Source organism: Crocuta crocuta, unplaced genomic scaffold (genome assembly GCF_008692635.1).
Source record: "Crocuta crocuta isolate KB4526 unplaced genomic scaffold, BGI_CrCroc_1.0 scaffold35, whole genome shotgun sequence".
Lineage (NCBI taxonomy): Eukaryota > Metazoa > Chordata > Mammalia > Carnivora > Hyaenidae > Crocuta > Crocuta crocuta.
The window spans coordinates 1740726-1758086 of NW_027530625.1; the positions used below are offsets into that span (position 1 = coordinate 1740726).

The 17361-nt window shown below is 54.9% G+C and overlaps 2 protein-coding genes across 9 annotated transcripts in view; one reads left to right on the top strand and one right to left on the bottom strand.

Moving 5' to 3' along the window:
• The window catches only part of DENND1A (DENN domain containing 1A), a 917228-nt gene that overhangs the window by 775729 nt on the left and 124138 nt on the right, over positions 1-17361 (bottom strand). The gene's annotated exons all lie outside the window — the stretch shown is intronic.
• NEK6 (NIMA related kinase 6) overlaps positions 1-17361 on the top strand; it is an 81479-nt gene that overhangs the window by 33650 nt on the left and 30468 nt on the right. For all 3 annotated transcript variants that reach the window (XM_077768196.1, XM_077768197.1, XM_077768198.1), the window contains exons 2-4: positions 1337-1454; positions 12445-12585; positions 13896-13958. In XM_077768196.1, coding sequence (XP_077624322.1) covers positions 1365-1454; positions 12445-12585; positions 13896-13958 — 294 coding nt within the window. In that variant the 5' untranslated portion in view covers positions 1337-1364. The remainder of the gene's footprint in view (positions 1-1336; positions 1455-12444; positions 12586-13895; positions 13959-17361) is intronic.

Consider the following 17361-nt stretch of genomic DNA (forward strand, 5'->3'; position numbering starts at 1 on the left):
CATAAGGGAGTGGGGGAGACAGACAACCCCCCCCCCCCGGCCCCACCCAGGGCTCTGGCATGCGGGTTATACCTCAGAGTATCCTGACCTGAGGCAAGGGCAGTGACTTTCATCTGGACCCCCTTGGTCATTGACTGATGTTATCAATTCCTGGCTTTCCAGAGGATATAGATGATACTGCTCCAGTAGCCTGGGCCAGTCCTCACGGCTTCTATTTGGGATGTGTCGAGTCCATGGGAGAGCCAGGGCGGGGTCTGGTAGAAGTAGCAGCAGCCAGATAAGGGGGCCATCACCTTATGCCTACAGTATGGCAGGTGCCTCCTGGGCGTCAGCCCCTTTCATCCTCCATGGGCCTGTGGGCACCCAGGCCTGACCCTGGACACAAGGTGCTGCAGAAATGCCTGTGGGTGGAGGAAAGGCTTTCATCCCAAGGAGAGCTTTTTCCTTTGCATCCAGGAAGCTCCTGGTAGCCAGATGCTGGCTCTCCCCTCCGGCTGTACAGATGCTTCTGTGTGCTTCTGCCTTGGTCCCTGCCCTCAAGGCAGGCCTCTGCTAGGGGCGGCTGGCCGAGGCTGCCTGTGACCCCGAGGGTGGAAGTGATATTGGGAGTGATTCTTAGAGGGCATTTAGCGCCAGCCTGGGCACCTAGCGGGTGCTTACTCAGGAGCAGCTTCGGTAGCTAGTGTCCTTGACTCTCCTGGAGGCCTCTGACGTGGCGGCCCCTCCCCTGGGGATAGAAGGAGCTGCTCCCCTGTGCAGAGGGCTCTGCGCCTGCCCTGAGGTTTATGCAGCACTGTGAGGGCCCCCGCGGCCTTGGCCTTCCCAGTGTTTTGTGCACTGGGACCCGGCGAGGATGGAGAGGCTGGGTCCTTCTTATAGCTGCTGCATGTAGTCTTGCCCACGGTCTCTCCACGCAGGCTGCCAACCTGGGTTTTTGTGGGGGTGATAATGGGACAGGGCTTTGTACCTGTCTCCCAGGAGGCATGGGGTGGACAGTAATGTGGAAGAACAAGGCTTTGGAGCCTAGCACTTGTGGATTGAGTCTGGCACATCCTTGGCTGGCTGGGGGGCCACCTTTAGACCTTTCCCTGCACAGAGCCTGTTTCCCTCTCCCCTTATCCAGTGGGGGGATAGTCAGACAGGATCATGGAGGGAAAGTGTGTCATGTGGGGTATGGAGTCCTAACCCAGGCACTGCTGAGCTGGGTGCCTGCCCTGTACCTAGGCTGGTTTATCTGCAAGATGTGAAGTCTGACAATCCCGCCTACCCCCTGTGTCGTCCAGAGGAGAGAGTGAACAGGCGTGTGTATAAAGAAAGCCCTCGTTTTCTTTTGCAGCCCGTGCCTTGTGAGGCTGGCATGCAGGATGGCCGGACAACCCAGCCACATGCCCCACGGAGGGAGCCCGAACAGCCTCTGCCACACGCCGGGGCCCGCACACCCTCCTGACCCACAGGTGAGGCCGTTTCCTTCATCTGCAGAACACTGGGGATTCACCGAGCCCCTGAGGCTGCTTCATCCCAGCCGCTTGCTGAGGCCCCTCGGCAGCCACCCAGGGGCAGGAGTGGAGCACGCTTCCTGCAGGCTCAGCCCTTGTTTCCGTCAGCAGCACTCCGAGAAGCCTCTTCTGTGCCCGAGTCTGGTCTGTCCCTGGGATTTCCTGCAACAGCTTTATCTCAGTGGGGGCCGTGCTGGGTAGGAAGGCCATGTCGTGGAGGCCCCAGGAGATAGTGAGGGGCTCAGGAAGGGACGGCATGGGCGCAGGGTCAGAAAGTACTTCTTCACCCTGCACTGAAGTCAGCCACCCTTTTTGGATTTAGCTGTGTTCTGGCCCCTCTTCATTCAGCCTCTTGGTCTAGAACCAGCAAAGCGCCAGGCCATCGGCTTCCCTCCACCTGCCTTGGCCTGGATGCGGATCCTGGGAGAGCCAGGCAGCCACACACCCCCTGGCTTTGTGTATGCTGTTCCCCTGGGCCTGGAGGGCCCTCCCCGACTCCTCCTCCAGGCCTCTGTCCAAATGCTGCTGCTTCTAGGCAGCCTTCTGGCTCCGCCCCACTCCTTCCTCTGTGCTGCACAGGCACTGGGTCATGGCCATGGCACCCTGGGGGGAGCTGGAGCTGGTGCCAGAGTCTGTCTCCCTTCCTAAACAGAGGATCTTTTAGGGCCGAGGTGTCACGGGTCACATCCTCCCATGCCAGAGGAGCCCCTCGGTGCCTGCTGACTGACTGAACTGCAGATGCATGTACAGCCCTGCCTGGCCAGGTCTGCTCCTAGGAAGCCATGGCCTCATGGGAGAGAAAGATAAGATGCTGAGCAGAAGAAACTCAGGGGCCCATGGAGCTCAAAAAAGGCACGTGGTCCAGACTAGATGGCCAGAGAGGCTTCTTGAAGAAGTGGCATGCAACGGGGGGATGGGGACAGAGAGCCCAGGCCAGGTACTGTAGGGCCTGGTGCACAGCCCGGAATGATGAAAAGTCATGGGTTTTTTCCCCAAGCTGTGAGACCTGAATCAGAGGGAGACTCAGAGACAGCTATCTCCTTGAGCCATGGAAGGCTTGTCACAGCCTCTAACTGCCTAGCTCCTGTCAGAGGATGTCAGGTGGACTGGTGTTTGACCTGCTTGGCCAGGATTGCCATGTGCAGTTATACAGGTACACACTGCACAAAGGTGCCTGGCCAAGGAGGTAGACGGGTCTGAAATCCTTCTACACCTGAGCTCCCATCAAGCCATGCTTCCTGGGTAGAGAGCTGCCTCAGCCCAAGGGAGGGAGCACCTTTATAGGTTCATGCAGAGGCCAGACATGTGAATTGGTAGACACTGTGTCTGCTGGTGTGTGTGTGTGTGTGTGTGTGTGTGTGTGTGTGTCTGCACGTGTACGTGCGCGTGTGTGCTCATGCTCTTGCACTCACAGACTGTCTAAGGGCATCCACACTCTTCACACTTGCTGTTCCCATTGCTGGATGGGATGCGGGCCCATTTCCTAGGTGGAATTTGGGGAGGCAGATCCCAGAAGGCCCAAAGGCTTGTGGACACGGCTGGTCCAGAGTCCACCAGGACATCTCGCTGATGGCTGGGGGCAGTGGGGCCTCCTTGGGTAATGTAGCAATTTGTCATATTAAGTCATTCACTAACAATTGAGTCCCCCTTGATTAATCTCCCAGAATTAGCCAGTTGCATTTTGAGCAATTAGGGTTAATTACAGCCTCATTTGGCAGAGGAGAGAGCCCCGTAATTATTTCACGAACAAGGCGAGGAGCGGCGGGCTGCGGCGGCCGCCGCGTCCCGGCGCCTCGTCGCACATGTTGGAGTGGGTAATGACATAGTTAAGTGTAATTAGACCCGATGACTCGTCGTTGGGCAGCGGCTGCTGGTGAAGGTGCCCCAGTCCCGCCAGCATCTGGCCGGGTTTGCAGAGCTGGGGAGCGTAGCCGTGTTCATACCGGCGCTGTTGCAGGCTGGTGGGAATGAAGACAGCCACCTCCTCTCTCCTTCGCTCCTGAAGCACCGGTGTTTAAACACCATCTGGGGAGACATCGTGGCCCGAATCTCGCCTGTTTCGGGGCATAGAAACACCTCAAATCGACAGCGGAGGCATTTTCCTCTATGGAAGGACACCTGCTGTTTCCCTGAAATCGTCCTTAGAGGAAGGAGCCAGGGCCCACAATGACAGGAGTACTGTGCTCTAGACCAGGTGGGGCTCAGCTCCCAACTCCATCCCTCACCAGCCAGGTGACATTAGGTAAAGTACCTGTCTGAGCCTCAGTTCCTGCATCTGTAAAATGGGGCCGTGAAGACTAAGTGAGATGGTATACTTTAAACCAACATGGCATCTGACATTGTGGGTGTTGAGGAAATGTGTGTCATTGATTTTATTCTTTTTTAAAAGTTGATTTATCTTGAGTGTGAGTTGGAGAGGGGCAGAGAGAGAGAGGGAGAGAGAGGGAGACAAGCAGGCTCCTTGCTGTCAGCACAGAGCCTGGTGTGGGGCTCGATCCCACAAACCGTGAGATCATGACCTGAGGTGAAACCAAGAGTCTGCCCTTTAACTGACTGAGCCACCCAGCTGCCCCTGTCACTCATTTTATTCTTTTGATTTAACATTCATTTTAGTTTTCATGTTAAAGAGCCCAGAGCTGGAAATACCCACAGTGAGGAAAAGAACAACTTAGCAAACATTCAGCCTGGTTTCGTTAACTTTCTGTGCTACAGGCTAATGATTGGTCATTTCAAGGAGCTTTCTAGCTGTGAGACCTGTCAGTTTATGAAAACATGGGTGCTGAACCCAGTGGATTCACATGTAAAATTATTGAGATTTCAAATGAATGAATGAACCCAGTGGAATCACATGTAAAATTATTGAGATTTCAAATGAATGAATGAATGAATGAATGAATGCAGCCGAGAAAAAAGAGCTTTAGTGCCCCCATGCTTTATGATTCTACCAGTTTGCTGCAGACAGTTTTCATCAGGAATGAAACACAGCTGACCCACTAAGAACCACGTGAATTTCCAAGAAGGAGAAAGGTGCTCTTGTCTGAGAAAGCCCTGGTTAATGTGTCTTCCATCTGGAAAGTCTTTGCAAACCTGCTTGGGGCGTGCCAAGTTCAGTTATATTCGGCCCTATTCAGAGAAAGAGAAAGTGCGTTACTTTTCAGGGGATGGATAGACGGCTGCCTCTTCGATCTGAATCACACAGGCCAACATCTTTATGAAAATCTTTCCAGAGCAGTGTTGGTAGTTAGGTAAGATTTAATGACCAAATATTAACAGCTATTAAAACTCAAGAAGTGTTTGCCAACGTGTCGTAAATTCAGCAAGGGCCTGTGTCATTTCTGCCTCGGGTCTGCTTAAAGCCCCACACAGAAGTAGAGATAGTCAGTACGGAGGTGGAAAGCCCCCCAGAGGGATGGGCGGTTGCTGAGGGAGCCCAGAGGGTGGGGTGGGATGGGGACACTCTAGAGAGATGACGTCTGGCCTGGCTATAATCAGGAGTTTGGGGCAGGACAGGGAGAGGGTGTCCCAGGAGGAGAAAGGGGCCAGGGCCAGCCTGAAGGGGCAGGACCAGTCAGGTTGGGCAGGTGTTTAAATACCAGTGCTTCCTGGTGTTTATGAAAGGCCGTATCATCTGGAATTGAGTCTATAGTGAATGAGTGATGAGCCCATCAGAGGTTTAGATAGACAAGGGAGTTTGCATTTTTTTGAAAGATCACTGATTGCTGGTGCTCAAAGCACAAGTAAGGTGAAAATAGGAGGAAGCCTCCCTCCCCTCCCCTCCCCTCTCCCCTACCTTGGACTTAAGTGGCTGGACACAGGGAGAGAAGATTCCAGAGACTTCCAGGGGGAAAAAAGCAACTGCACTTGGTAACTGAGGGCATGAGGGAGAGCAAAGTTGAGGATGTATCCAGCCTCATGGTGGGATGGCTGATGCTCTCTGTGGCTTTCCTCCGTCAAGTCTTGGCTCGTTGGTCACTGCGGCTGGTTCCCAGATTCTTTTTTTTTTTTAAGAGCTTTTTTTTTAATGTCTTATTTATTTCTGAGAGAGAGAGAGAGAGAGACAGCGTGAGCAGGTAAGGGTCAGAGAAAGAGGGAGACACAGAATCTGAAGCAGGCTCCAGGCTCTGAACTATCAGCACAGAGCCCGACGCGGGGCTCGAACCCACAAACCGTGAGATCATGACACTTAACTGACTGAGCCACCCAGGCGCCCCTCCCAGATTCTTTTATGTATGTTTAAGCTCAGCTTTCTCTGAGCTCAGCTTGTGGCAATTGTCCTGGGGGACCCGCTGCAGCTGAGACGATCCTAGGTTACCAGGTGACTTCCAAGTTTTGGGCATCTTGCTCACTGTTTCCATGCGCTGATGGCCCTCAGAACCTGAATATAGACTTCCAGGTTGGGACAGTCATGGTGGCAGTATTGCCAATAGTGACATCTCATCCATCTTCCTCCCGACTCGGAGAACCAGGTCTTATTCAGAACTCTGTTTCGAGGAGAAGGAAATCGAGATAAGTGATGTGTACGTTTTGCCCTTGAGGGGCAGAGCCAGCATTCACACCGAGGCCTGTGGCCCCAAGGCACCCCTTCTTTTTGTCACAAGATCTGCGAGAGGGAAGATGAGCTTTGGTTTGAAATTAGCCACATTGTGAGAGCTGAGCAGGGACGTCCTGTCAAGAGCCTGACAATATGGACTCTCTGTAAATCGTGCCCTTCTTCTGTGTAACACAGATTTAAAACACATCACCATATCCATTAGAAGTTCCCTACACACAGTGTCAGATGTCTTTAAAGGTGAAATTCGTTTACAGGAAATGTCATTCTGATGAAGTATGCTTTTTAAAATCACAGAAACAGTTGCCTTAAAATTAATGATGCATTGCAAATATCAGGGGAAAAAAAAGACCCATTCAGTGTAAAGATGATTAAAATTCAGGTCAGAAGTCTGACTTAGTCAGGCTAAATTTTTTAATGAGATTTCAGAAAATTAATTGGGCGAATGCATTTTTATTCTTTTAACATGTGATTTTATGCTCTTTTTTTTTTTTTTTTTTTTTAAGGATTTGTCGATGGCTGAGACTTACTGTGGTTCAAACATTTTAAACTCAAATTAGCACAGGGTGGGAGGTGTTCATGGCCTAGTTTGACTTGAAGAAGAGAGCCCGGGTTTCTCTGAGCTTTCCGGGGTGGGGGTGTCCTGGGGTTGTTCACCAGCTGCCCACCCCATGTCTGGCCTTGGCCTGAGAAGGCTGGTGCCGTTTCTTGGGGGAGGGGTTGGATTAGGGAAAGAGGGGACTCGGGAACCTTGACCTTCTCCGTGGCTCCTGCTTCAGCTGAGCCTCCTGCTGTCCAGGGAGTCCCCTCCAGAGGCTCCTCTTCTCTCTGAGATGGTGTTTGCCCCTCAGGGTCCCTGCAGCTGGCAGCAGAGCGTGGTCCGTGCCCCCGCCACCTCCTCCTAGCCTCTGCCCATCTGCTCCAACTCTGGGAGAGAATTAAGGGGCTGCCATCCTGGGGAAGGAGGCTGAGGAGTCAGAAATGGCTTCTGGTAGCCTTTTCCCAGTGAGTAGCTCGCAGCATAGCCCTACAAAGGGAGGCCAGCGAGCCTGTTGTCTAGCTCAGTCCTTTGGCAAACAGTCCTGGATGACCCGTGCAGGGGGCCCGTGAAGTCAGAAGGCTACAGGGGCACGTCCACCTCGCTGCTCTACTGCAGTCAGGTGACGATGGGTAAATGGCCTCTCTGAGCCTCAGTTTCCTCATCTGTAAAATGAGGCTGTGAAGACTAAGCGAGATGGTATACTTTAAGCTTTTTTTTTCCTTTGAGAAACAGAGCACCAGTGAGCGAGGGGCAGTGAGAGAGAATCCCATGAGGGGCAGAGAGAAAGGGAGAGAGTGTGGAGCTCGAAGCATGACTCAAGCTCACAAACTGTGAGACCGTGACCTGAGCGGATGTCGGATGCTTGACCAACTGAGCCACGCAGGTGCCCCAAGATGCTATACTTTAAACCCCCAGCATGGCATCTGACGTCATGGGTGTTAAGGAAACGGTATACCATTGATCTTATTCCTCTAAAGTTCATTGTCGTTTTCACAGCCAAAGAGCCCAGAGCTGGAAATTCCCCCAGCGCAGACCCTCCATGGGGTGGGGATGGTGATAACAACAGCTGAGAACTCCCTGCCTTAGCTCGTCCCCAGCCCCCGTGCAGGCAGGCGCCCACCTTGTGCGAGGTCCACACAGAGAGCGGTGTCAATACCAGTAATGACATTAACAACCCTATAGCATCTCCCATGTGCCAGGCACTCTTCCAGGAGCCTTCATTCAGGAACTTTCTTACCCCCCAGCAGCCCTCTAAAGAAGGCACAATTATTACCTTAATTGTACGGATTAAGGCCCCGAGGGTTTATCCAAGGTCCCCAGCCAGGAAGTGGCAGATCTGGGATTTGAACTCAAGCCTCTGCGCCCCAGTGTCAGTGTCTCAGCTGGTGGAGCCAGAGCAGGGGTCACCCCCCTGCCAAGCTGTGCTCCAGGACTGGTGCCTGTTCTCCCCAGGAGCCAGCAGGGGGTCCAAGATGTAACGGGACAGTGAGAATTATTAGATGAGCAGTTTTCAGAAAGGCCATCAGGGCTAGGGTATTACCTTGAAGTCTCCGTCTCCCCCCTGGCCCGTCTGCCCAGCAGCTCAGAGCTCCCTGGACCCTTGGCACCAGCATCCTCTCCTGGATCCCTCAGAGGAATCCTGGGGCTCATAGCACTAACGTCCCCCTGTTGGGGATGACCTCACTCAGCTGCAGGGCAAGAGCGCAGCTCGCTGAGGGCTGACCCAGCAGGGAAGGAGGCCTTGGAGGCGGCTAAGGAGAGAGGCCTGGCCTTATGGGGCCAGAACTCCGTTCACCTTTTCCTCTTCTGTCATATCTCCTGAGTTAAGTCCGAGTCATGGCTCTCCTGGCTCAGGCACTGCACCCTGTGTCCCGCAGTGTCCCCCACCTGAACAGAGGTCACCTGGGGACAGGGCCCTATGCCCACCCCTGTGAGGATGGTGGTGGCNATCCGAGTCATGGCTCTCCTGGCTCAGGCACTGCACCGTGTCCCGCAGTGTCCCCTACCTGAACAGAGGTCACCTGGGGACAGGGCCCTATGCCCACCCCTGTGAGGATGGTGGTGGCCCCAAGCCTGCCCAGACTGTTCTTCTCCTCACTAGTGGTGGTGCTGCCAAAGGACCCCGCCTCCCCCCCCAACAGGAGCTCATTCCTCCAATTAGGTCCAATGGGTTGTGACAGGAAATGCAAATCTGGGTCATCGCATATGCAGATGTGCAGCTGGAGTCTCAGGATGCCAGCCGGGATGTCACCCTGCCCTCCCAGAGTGTCCTCTGGGCAGCATGGCCTTCAGGGCACATCTCCGGGGTGGACAAGAGAGTGCCAGGGACTCCAGCCACCTTTGACGGCTTCTCGCCTGGTGTTTGCAGAGCAGGGACCCTAGGAGTTCACCTCCTCCAAACTCTTCACTGTCCTGGGGGGAAACTGAGGCTCAGAGAGGGGAGGGGCCCTGCCCGTGTCACCTCTCAGTGCAGCTGGCTCTACATGGTCAGGGAGTTCAGGGTCAGCTCCCTGCTGACCAGCTGTTAGGAGATTTAAGTCACAAAAGCTGTGTAGGCAGCTAGTACAGTAACTGATGCATCGTAGATCGTTTTCCTGAGGCTGTGTGATTTCAGCTGCGCTCACAAGGGACAGTGGTGGCATCACCAAGTCCCACAGCACACCGGGTTGCTTTGAACACATTCCACTGTGGCATTGGACACATGTGCCCTGAGCACTTGCTCTGGGTGGGTGAGGGCCTCAGCTCAGGGGACATGGAAGGGACTAAGGGGCGCATCTTGGAGAGGCCTGTGTTTGGGGAACGGGGTGGGGCTCAGGTGACTGGACAGGAAGCAAGAAACAGGAAGCATAGACCTGGCCAGTCACAGGGTCTTGAAGGAAAAACAGAGGAGCAATCTGAGTTGGGAGGCCACTCAGTATAGCACAAAGGGCGTGGACTCTGGAGTCTCGGGTCGTGGGTCCAAATCCCTCCCATTACTCACTGTGAGGTCTAGAGCTGGTCGCTGCCTCCCCTCTGAGCCTCAGTTTCCTAAAATGCGGACAACAGTGATGCCTACTCACAGGGTCATGGGAAGTGTTCTATACGGTGCCTGGCACACAGTAAGTGCTCAATAAATGCTCGCTCTTTCTTACAAGGCCATTTTGTGTATAAGTAGGTTGATTGTTGTTACTGAAGAACCTACTTGACAGACACTGGCATATGGTGGATAAGATTGGGGTCTTCCTCCTCCACCAGCCCTCACTCCTGCTCAGCACACCCAGGAAGCAGCTTCAAATCTCTCACCAGAAGAGGTAATTACGCCTTAAGCCTTCAGAGTCAAGGTTGGCTGAACTATTGCCTTGCTATGGGAAGGAGGCAGCAGGCTGTGAGTCTCAGACCTTGGCAGGAGGGTGCTGTTAGGATTTCCTTGGCACAGAGCTGGGTCTGGGCAGGTTCAGAAAGGCCGAGAGTAAGGGTGAGGAGTAGCAGCTAAGGGCCCCTCTCTCTTGCCCCACCCCCACTTATTACCTGTCAGTAATAAGAATGACTGAGCACCTACTGTGTGCAGAGGTAAGGGGGACTCAGCAATCTCACATGATCCTTCCAGCAACCCTAAGAGACAGCCCTGCTTCTATCCCTCTGCCTTACAAGGAAACTGAGACGAAGAAGCTTGTGTAACTGCCCAAGGTCACCAGCCAGCAACCCAGAAAACGTACATCAGGAAATATACATAAGGGTGTTTATTGCAACATTATCTGTAGTGACAGGAGACTGGAAACAAGCTTTCTGTGGCGCGTATTGGGCAGTTATTTAAATCACTGTCAGTGGACAATATGCATCAGTTACTGAGAGGGGAAAGCAAGTCTTAGAGTTAAATGTTCACCCAATTTTGTGGGTTTTTTTTTTTTAAGTTTACTTATTTGAGAGAGCGCACGTGTGAGTGGGGCAAAAGAGAGGGAGACTCCCAAGCAGGGTCCACACTGCCAGTGAGGAGCCTGATGTGGGGCTCGAACTCACAAATTGTGAGATCATGACCTGAGCTGAAATTAGGAGTCAGATGCCTAACTGACTGAGCTACCCAAACACACCATGATTTTGTGTTTTTAAAAAGTACATCATCTCCATATATGTGGACATTTGTTAACTGAGCGAACATTTATTGAGTGCCTACAACATGTCACACACCTTTTTGTGGAGTTGGGAGACAAACAAGATAACTAAGTAAAATACAGCATTTGGAATGCTAGAAGGAGAACATGGAGGGAGTCGGAAGTGTGGAAGGGAGACAAACGGTAAGGCTTCCAAGGAACATTCCAGACAGAAGGCCCAGCGAGAGCACGAAAGGATGGTCAGTGTGGAAGGAGCGAAGTGACCAAGAGAAAGTAATAAAGCAGCAAGATGGCAGAGGTGTGAGGGGTGTGAGTGGGCAGAGCACGTGGGGTCTTAAAGGCCTCGTGGGGGGTTGTCGGTGAGGACTTTGAGTCACCGTGCCAGGTTGTTAACTTTACTCACCTTACTGTGATGCCGTGCTTTCCTTATCTTTGCCTGTTTCACATTTCAAACTGAACACATTGGCATAGTAAAGAAAAAGAAGGAAAAAAATCGAAGCTGATTGAGAACAGACATCCTGAAACAGATGCCAGCCCCCACAGGGCCCCACAGGCTCCTTCTGGGGCTTATTTGTCTAAAAGTTGGTATTTGGGTGAAGGAGAGTTCCAGAACGCAGCCCAGAAAAGTTCCAGATCTTCCACCCTCTTGGATGCTTCCGGCCCAAGTCTGGGAGAGGCCTTTTCACGTCAGAAAATTCAGACACTTGTCCCTTCCTGCTTTGGTGGGACTCTTGTGCCTCCCACCCCACCCTCAGCCCCTGAATGAGCTCCGCAGACGTTTCTGTAGCCCTTCTACGTGTGAGACCCGGTCCTCCCACACCATCCAGCCGGGGAGGGCCCCCAGTGGCGGTGATCCTCTGCCCCAGAGTGGCGCGGGGGCACGGTCGCAGGAGAAGGGCGCATTTTGCCAGGCCGACGCGGGGCAGACCAGAGCCACGGCGTCCTCTCCTCTTCTTCCCCTTTCCAGGGCCCAAGTTGGCTCCCCCTCCTCTCCTCCCCAGGGTACTTTGCGTGTATGTTGTAGGGGATGGAAGGGGCTGCGTGCCCACTGCGGGCAGCGCCGTCCCCGGGCAGGTCAGCTGTGGGTTCAGCACTGGGTCCTGGAGAGTCATCGTGAAATGTCTGGATCCTTCGTGTCGCCATAAAGGGGGCAATTTACCCAAAGAACAGGCTCAGAATGGTGAGGCTGCAGATTTAGTCTTGGTTTTCTCACCTCTTTGATGGGATTGGCTACCCCAGAAGGGGAGGTCGCCACATCCTACGATGACTTGTAGGGTTAGGGTTGGGGCTGACCCGTGGAGGGCCCTGGGGCCCGTGACGCCAGTGAGAGCCAGCAGGGCCGCCCCCTAGCTGTGTGACCTTGGCAGGCCGCTCCCTTCACACCTGCTCTGCCCGCTGGCTCCAGCCTGGGCACAGGGGGGTCAGGAATGAACAAGGTGGGTGAGGCCCAGGCCCCAGGGAGCCAGCCTTCTGGGCGTGCAGGGCAGCAACAAGCAGATGAACGCATGATCAGGTAATGAAGCGTGGTGCTAAGTGCCATGGCGGAAACCAGCGGCCTCAGTTTCTCACGTGCGGAGTCGGGGGCGTCGTGGTGTGGACAGCACCCTGGGGGCTGGTGGGGTCTCCGACTGTGAGGGTGGCCTTCAGAGTCTCTCCTGGACCTTAGAGGAGCGCTGCTGGGGTCGCCGGGCTCCGGAAGGGCCCCCAGCTGCCCAGGGCCCGGCCCCTCACGCAGCCCGGCCACTGACAACCTCTGTTTCTCTCTTGCAGAGGCACCCAAACAGCCTGTCTTTTCGCTGCTCGCTGGCAGACTTCCAGATCGAGAAGAAGATAGGCCGAGGACAGTTCAGCGAGGTGTACAAGGCCACCTGCCTGCTGGACAGGAAGACGGTGGCTCTCAAGAAGGTGCAGGTGAGCCCATGGGGTCGAAGCCACATCATAGAGCCAGCTTTTGTGTCTAACACTGTGGCCTTGGGCCAGTCCCTTCCCCTTCCTCTAAAACCCACACCTGACTCACAGGGCTGTGGGAAGGATTAGGTGGGCCCCTGTTGATGAAAGCTCATTGTGAGCCTTAAAGGGCAAGGCAAATGAGCATGCATTGAGCACCACTGTATACTGGGTTGTATCTTGAGAACAGCCCCGTGGGTGAGGGCGGTCATCCCATTTTTCAGATCAGAAGAACCGCAGAGGCGTGAGTGTCTATCTCACTGGGCCCACGGAGCGAGCGGAGGGGGAGCTCAGACTCCGACCCACACCCACCCTCCCCGGGACCCACACTTGCCGATCACCTCTGGGTTTGAGAGCCTTTCCTGACCTCCATGTCCCTCCGAAATGGAGGAGGGGGCTCGAGCAGACGGGTCGGCAGCCACAGAGACCTGCCAGGCTGCGTTTCAGTGAGAGCCACTGGGCCCATCGGAGCCGCGCGTCACCACAGAAGGTGGCTTTAAATTCTCCAGTGGAGCTCCCCGACGCGCATTTGTCCTTCAAGGATGAGATTAGCCTGGGCAGAGGAGGCCCCAGGGAGAAGGTGACTCAGACGCAGCCATGGGTGGGAGCCAGGCGACCGTTCTTTGCTGGTCTGTAAATGGCACGTGCGGCTCCAGGTCGCTGGAGGAGAGACAGGCTCCTCCGGAAATGGCCTGCTTTCTGCTCATGGCCTTCCAAGGAGGGGCCCACCTGGCTCTCTTTGACTTGCTTTCCGGTGCCGTGACGGGTTTTGTAGTGGGGACCTTCTGTTTGTTGCCAGGGGTCAGAGGTGTTCTGAGGGCCCAAGACAAGGCAAGGCTCTGAACAGCCCGGGGTGTGGGGGGGCGGGGGGGACGGTGCCAGGTGCTGTGCTTGCACCATCGTACTCCGCCCACGTGACCACCTGTGAGGTCAGGCCAGGCTGTTGGCCCCATTTCCAGGGGTGAAGACTGAGGCTCCAAGCATGTTTCCTGGCCTGCCACTTACCAGTGTGTGGCCTCAGCAAGTCACTGCACCTCTGGGTCTTTCTCTGTAAGTCGTCACCAGTAACTCCTGCCTCACAGGAGGATTCAGCGCAGAGCGGTCGGCACAGCGCCTGCCATATGATGGGCACCCAGTAAACAGCTGTCGTGTGTGTGGGGGGTCCCTCGGCGAGGAGGTGGGAGAGCCAGGGTGGGAGTTCCTGTCCTCATGGCTCCCGGCGGGGGGCCCTGGAGCTGGATTTTAACTGCTTTCTCTTTTTCCTCTCACCCAAGATATTTGAGATGATGGACGCCAAAGCCAGGCAGGACTGCGTCAAGGAGATCGGCCTCCTAAAGGTGAGTGCCCTGGGCTGAGCAGGGGCCCCTCACTTCCTTGCGGTGGCCTGGTCTCCAGGCGGGGCCACCTGTTGGCCATCACAGACCGCAGCTGGTTAGGTTCAGAAACAACGCCCTTTTGAGGGTCAGTGGTCCATTTGTTTCCTCGTGACTGGGTGGGCGTGGGCCCCACCTCACCTCTGTCTGGCCTCATGGCGCCCCCAGACTGGCCGTCCTTGTCCCACGCTGATTCTGTTTATGGACACCGGCGCCTGGCACCAAAGTCCTTCCCCTGAGGGCACCAAATCACTGCCACCCGGGAGATGCCCCCACCTGGGGTAACTCAGCAAGGCCAGCCAGGGATGCTGGACAGGATTCACAGTCAGCTGTGTGGCCCGGGGCTCCTGGTGCTGGACGATTGTCATCCTGTTAGGCTCTTCCCAGACCTATCTAGACAGGAGGTCGGGGGGTGGGGGGTGGTATCTGTGGCCTTTCCTTTCCCCTCCCCTCTGGCCTCCTCATTGGCCTCCCCAGAGTCAGAGACAACAGAACTTTCTGGACTAGACTTGCCCCCAGCCTAGGGCTTCTCTCTCCTGGAGATCCCTCCCTGCTCCCCGGAACCCAGGGATTCTGCCCCCGGGTCTTATGGGCGGTGGAGGATGTTGTGTGTTTTGGAGGCCCCGGAGCCTAGGTTCAAATCCTACTGTCTTCATTTACAAGCTATGTTACCTTAAGCAAGTGACTTAGCCTCTGGGAGCCTCAGTTTGCCCATCTGCTCAGTGGTGAGATAGGCCTCATGGGATACAGGCAGTTAGAGAAGATTAAATAAAATAGTATCTGAGGGAGGCCCGGCACAAGAGAGCACAGAGTAGGTGGTCATGCGGTGTTCTCCCCTTTCAGGAAACAGAGAGCTTGCTCAGCACCTTCCGGTGAAGGGGGGCTGCTGCGGGATTTCTGGTTAGCAGTTTACACTGCCGGGTCTGCCCTGGGCTCTCAGGCCCGGTCCCCGCCCACCCTCAGCCGCTCCCAGGCAGCAGGCAGCGGGCAGCCAGGGTGACTGTTGAAGTGATGCTGGCTGACCCAGGGGCCGGGGAGTACAGGATCCCGTCCCAGACTCAGGAAGGCTGGGGGATCCCCGCGGCGTGGAGCTGGGGGGCCAGGCGGGGGCAGCCTTGGACACCACACTCAGGATGTGGGACTCGAACGCAGGAACAGCAGGGGAGCCCCTGAAGTGGCTGCGAGCAGGGGGTGTGTGGCCCCAAGTGATTTGTGACCCTGCCCATGATGGGTCCCGGGGAGGCTTACGGGGAGGTGTCCTGAACTCGAACTAGTACAGGTCCAAAAATCCCCTCCAGATAATCTTTTTAAAGTTTTACGTAAAAGTTAACTTTGGGACCCAGTTGTGATCTCAGGGCTCTGGCTGATTTCCCCGCCCTTGGGGACCTGCTGTGACGGTCACCCACCCTCTCTCTTGTCCTGTGGCCAAGAATGCACGCGTGCCGTTCACCACGAGTAAGGAATTGTATTGCACACGTACTGAACCAGCTTGTTCCGGGTCCCTGGGCTTCAGGGAAGTCACAGGCGAGGCTTGGTGCGACCTGGGCCTATTCCGGGGGCTTCCTCAGGCTGCAGTGTGGCCGAGTGCCATTGACCATGGCTCTGGAGGTGGGCACACCCCTCACGCACTAGCTGTGTGACCGTAGGCAAGCTGTTGACCACTCGGGGCCTCAGTTTTGTTGTCTGTAAAAGGGGGTGATGATAACAGAAGATGGGTTGGAAGGGCTCAGTGTAGCATATCTGTTGCGTGTAAGTGCTTGGTCACAGGCAGCCCTTGTCATTGTGGTTACAGCCTGTGCTGCTCACCGCCAGCCCTTCTCCAGAATGCCGATCCAGCTCCCCAGTCGGCCCACAGGAAGTCAACAGGATGTGCCAGGGCACGAGGTGTTTCCTGCAAAACAAAGGGAAACACAGTTCTCAGGGGCCACTGGGCAACATTATTCACGTCATTCATGCCAGGACCCGAACCCCAAAACCTCCCAGTGCGGAGGCCCCCCAGACATGGGGCGGGAAGGGAGGCCCTGTCAGAACACAGGCATAGATGGTGTGTTCATACAGTCAGCACAGTTTGGGGGAGCACCGAGTGCTGGGCACAAGGATGCAGCCAGCAGGGAAGACAGATCCGAGCAGACTGCTGGATCAGGTCCCAGCGGGGCCACAAGTGGGACAGAGCAAAGCCCCCGGCAGCAGAGATTCGAGGGAGGGAACCTGAGCCCTTTACTGTCACCTCTGCCTTCCTTCTCTCTGGCCGTCGCCCATCCCTCAGTAGCCAGCACGAAAGCCAGGCCTGGCCCGGGGCCTCAGGGACAGCCCCACCCGGTGCAGCTCCAACTTGTGGGAGAGAGAGAGATGGGTGTGGATTGTGGGGACACCAGACAGCGAGAGGGCGGCCGACGCTGCCAGGAGGAGCTGCACTGGAGATGGATCTTGAGGGGTTGCTTACATGAACCCCAGATACGTGAAGCCAAAGCAGCTACCCCTCTGCCCTCACAAACCGAGAAACCCCGCCCCTCACATCTTTTTTTTTTTAAACAGTTTCATGCCCACAAGTGCCCTCCTCCATGCCCATCACCCCCCTTCCCTTCCCCCCCACCCCATCAGCCCTCGGTTTGTTCTCAACATTCAAGAGTCTCTCATGGTTTGCCTCCCTCCCTCTCCCCCGCTATTTTTCCCCTTCTTCTCCCCGATGGTCCTCCATTAAGTTCCTCCTAATCCTCCTATACATGCAAACATATGGTGTCTGTCCTTCTCTGCCTGACTTGTTTCGCTCAGCATAACACCCTCAAGTTCATCCATGTTGCTACACGTGGCCAGATTTCATTCTTTCTCATTGCCATGTAGTATTCCATGGTATAGATAAACCACATCTTCTTGATCCATTCATCAGTTGATGGACACTTAGGCTCTTTCCATGATTTGGCTATTGTTGAGAGTGCTGCTGTGAACATTGGGGTCCATGAGCCCCTATGCATCAGCACTCCTGTATCCCTTGNTTTCCTTTTGTTGTCTGATGGCTGATGCTGGGGCTTCCAGCACTATGTTAAACAACAGCGGTGAGGGTGGACATCCCTGTCGTGTTCCCGATCTCAGGGGGGGACAGCTCTCAGTTTTTCCCCGTTGAGGATGATGTTAGCTGAGGGCTTCTCATAGATGGCTTTTATCATGTTTAAGTAAGTTCCTTCCATCTCGACTTTCTCGAGGGTCTTTATTAAGAAGGATGCTGTATTTTGTCAAATGCTTTTTCTGCATCTATTGACAGGATCATATGGTTTTTATCTTTTCTTTTGTTAATGTGCTGTATCTTTGGAGCACTTCCTACATTCTTGGCCCAGGTGTGTCCCCTTTAAGACACACCTGGGCTCCCCAA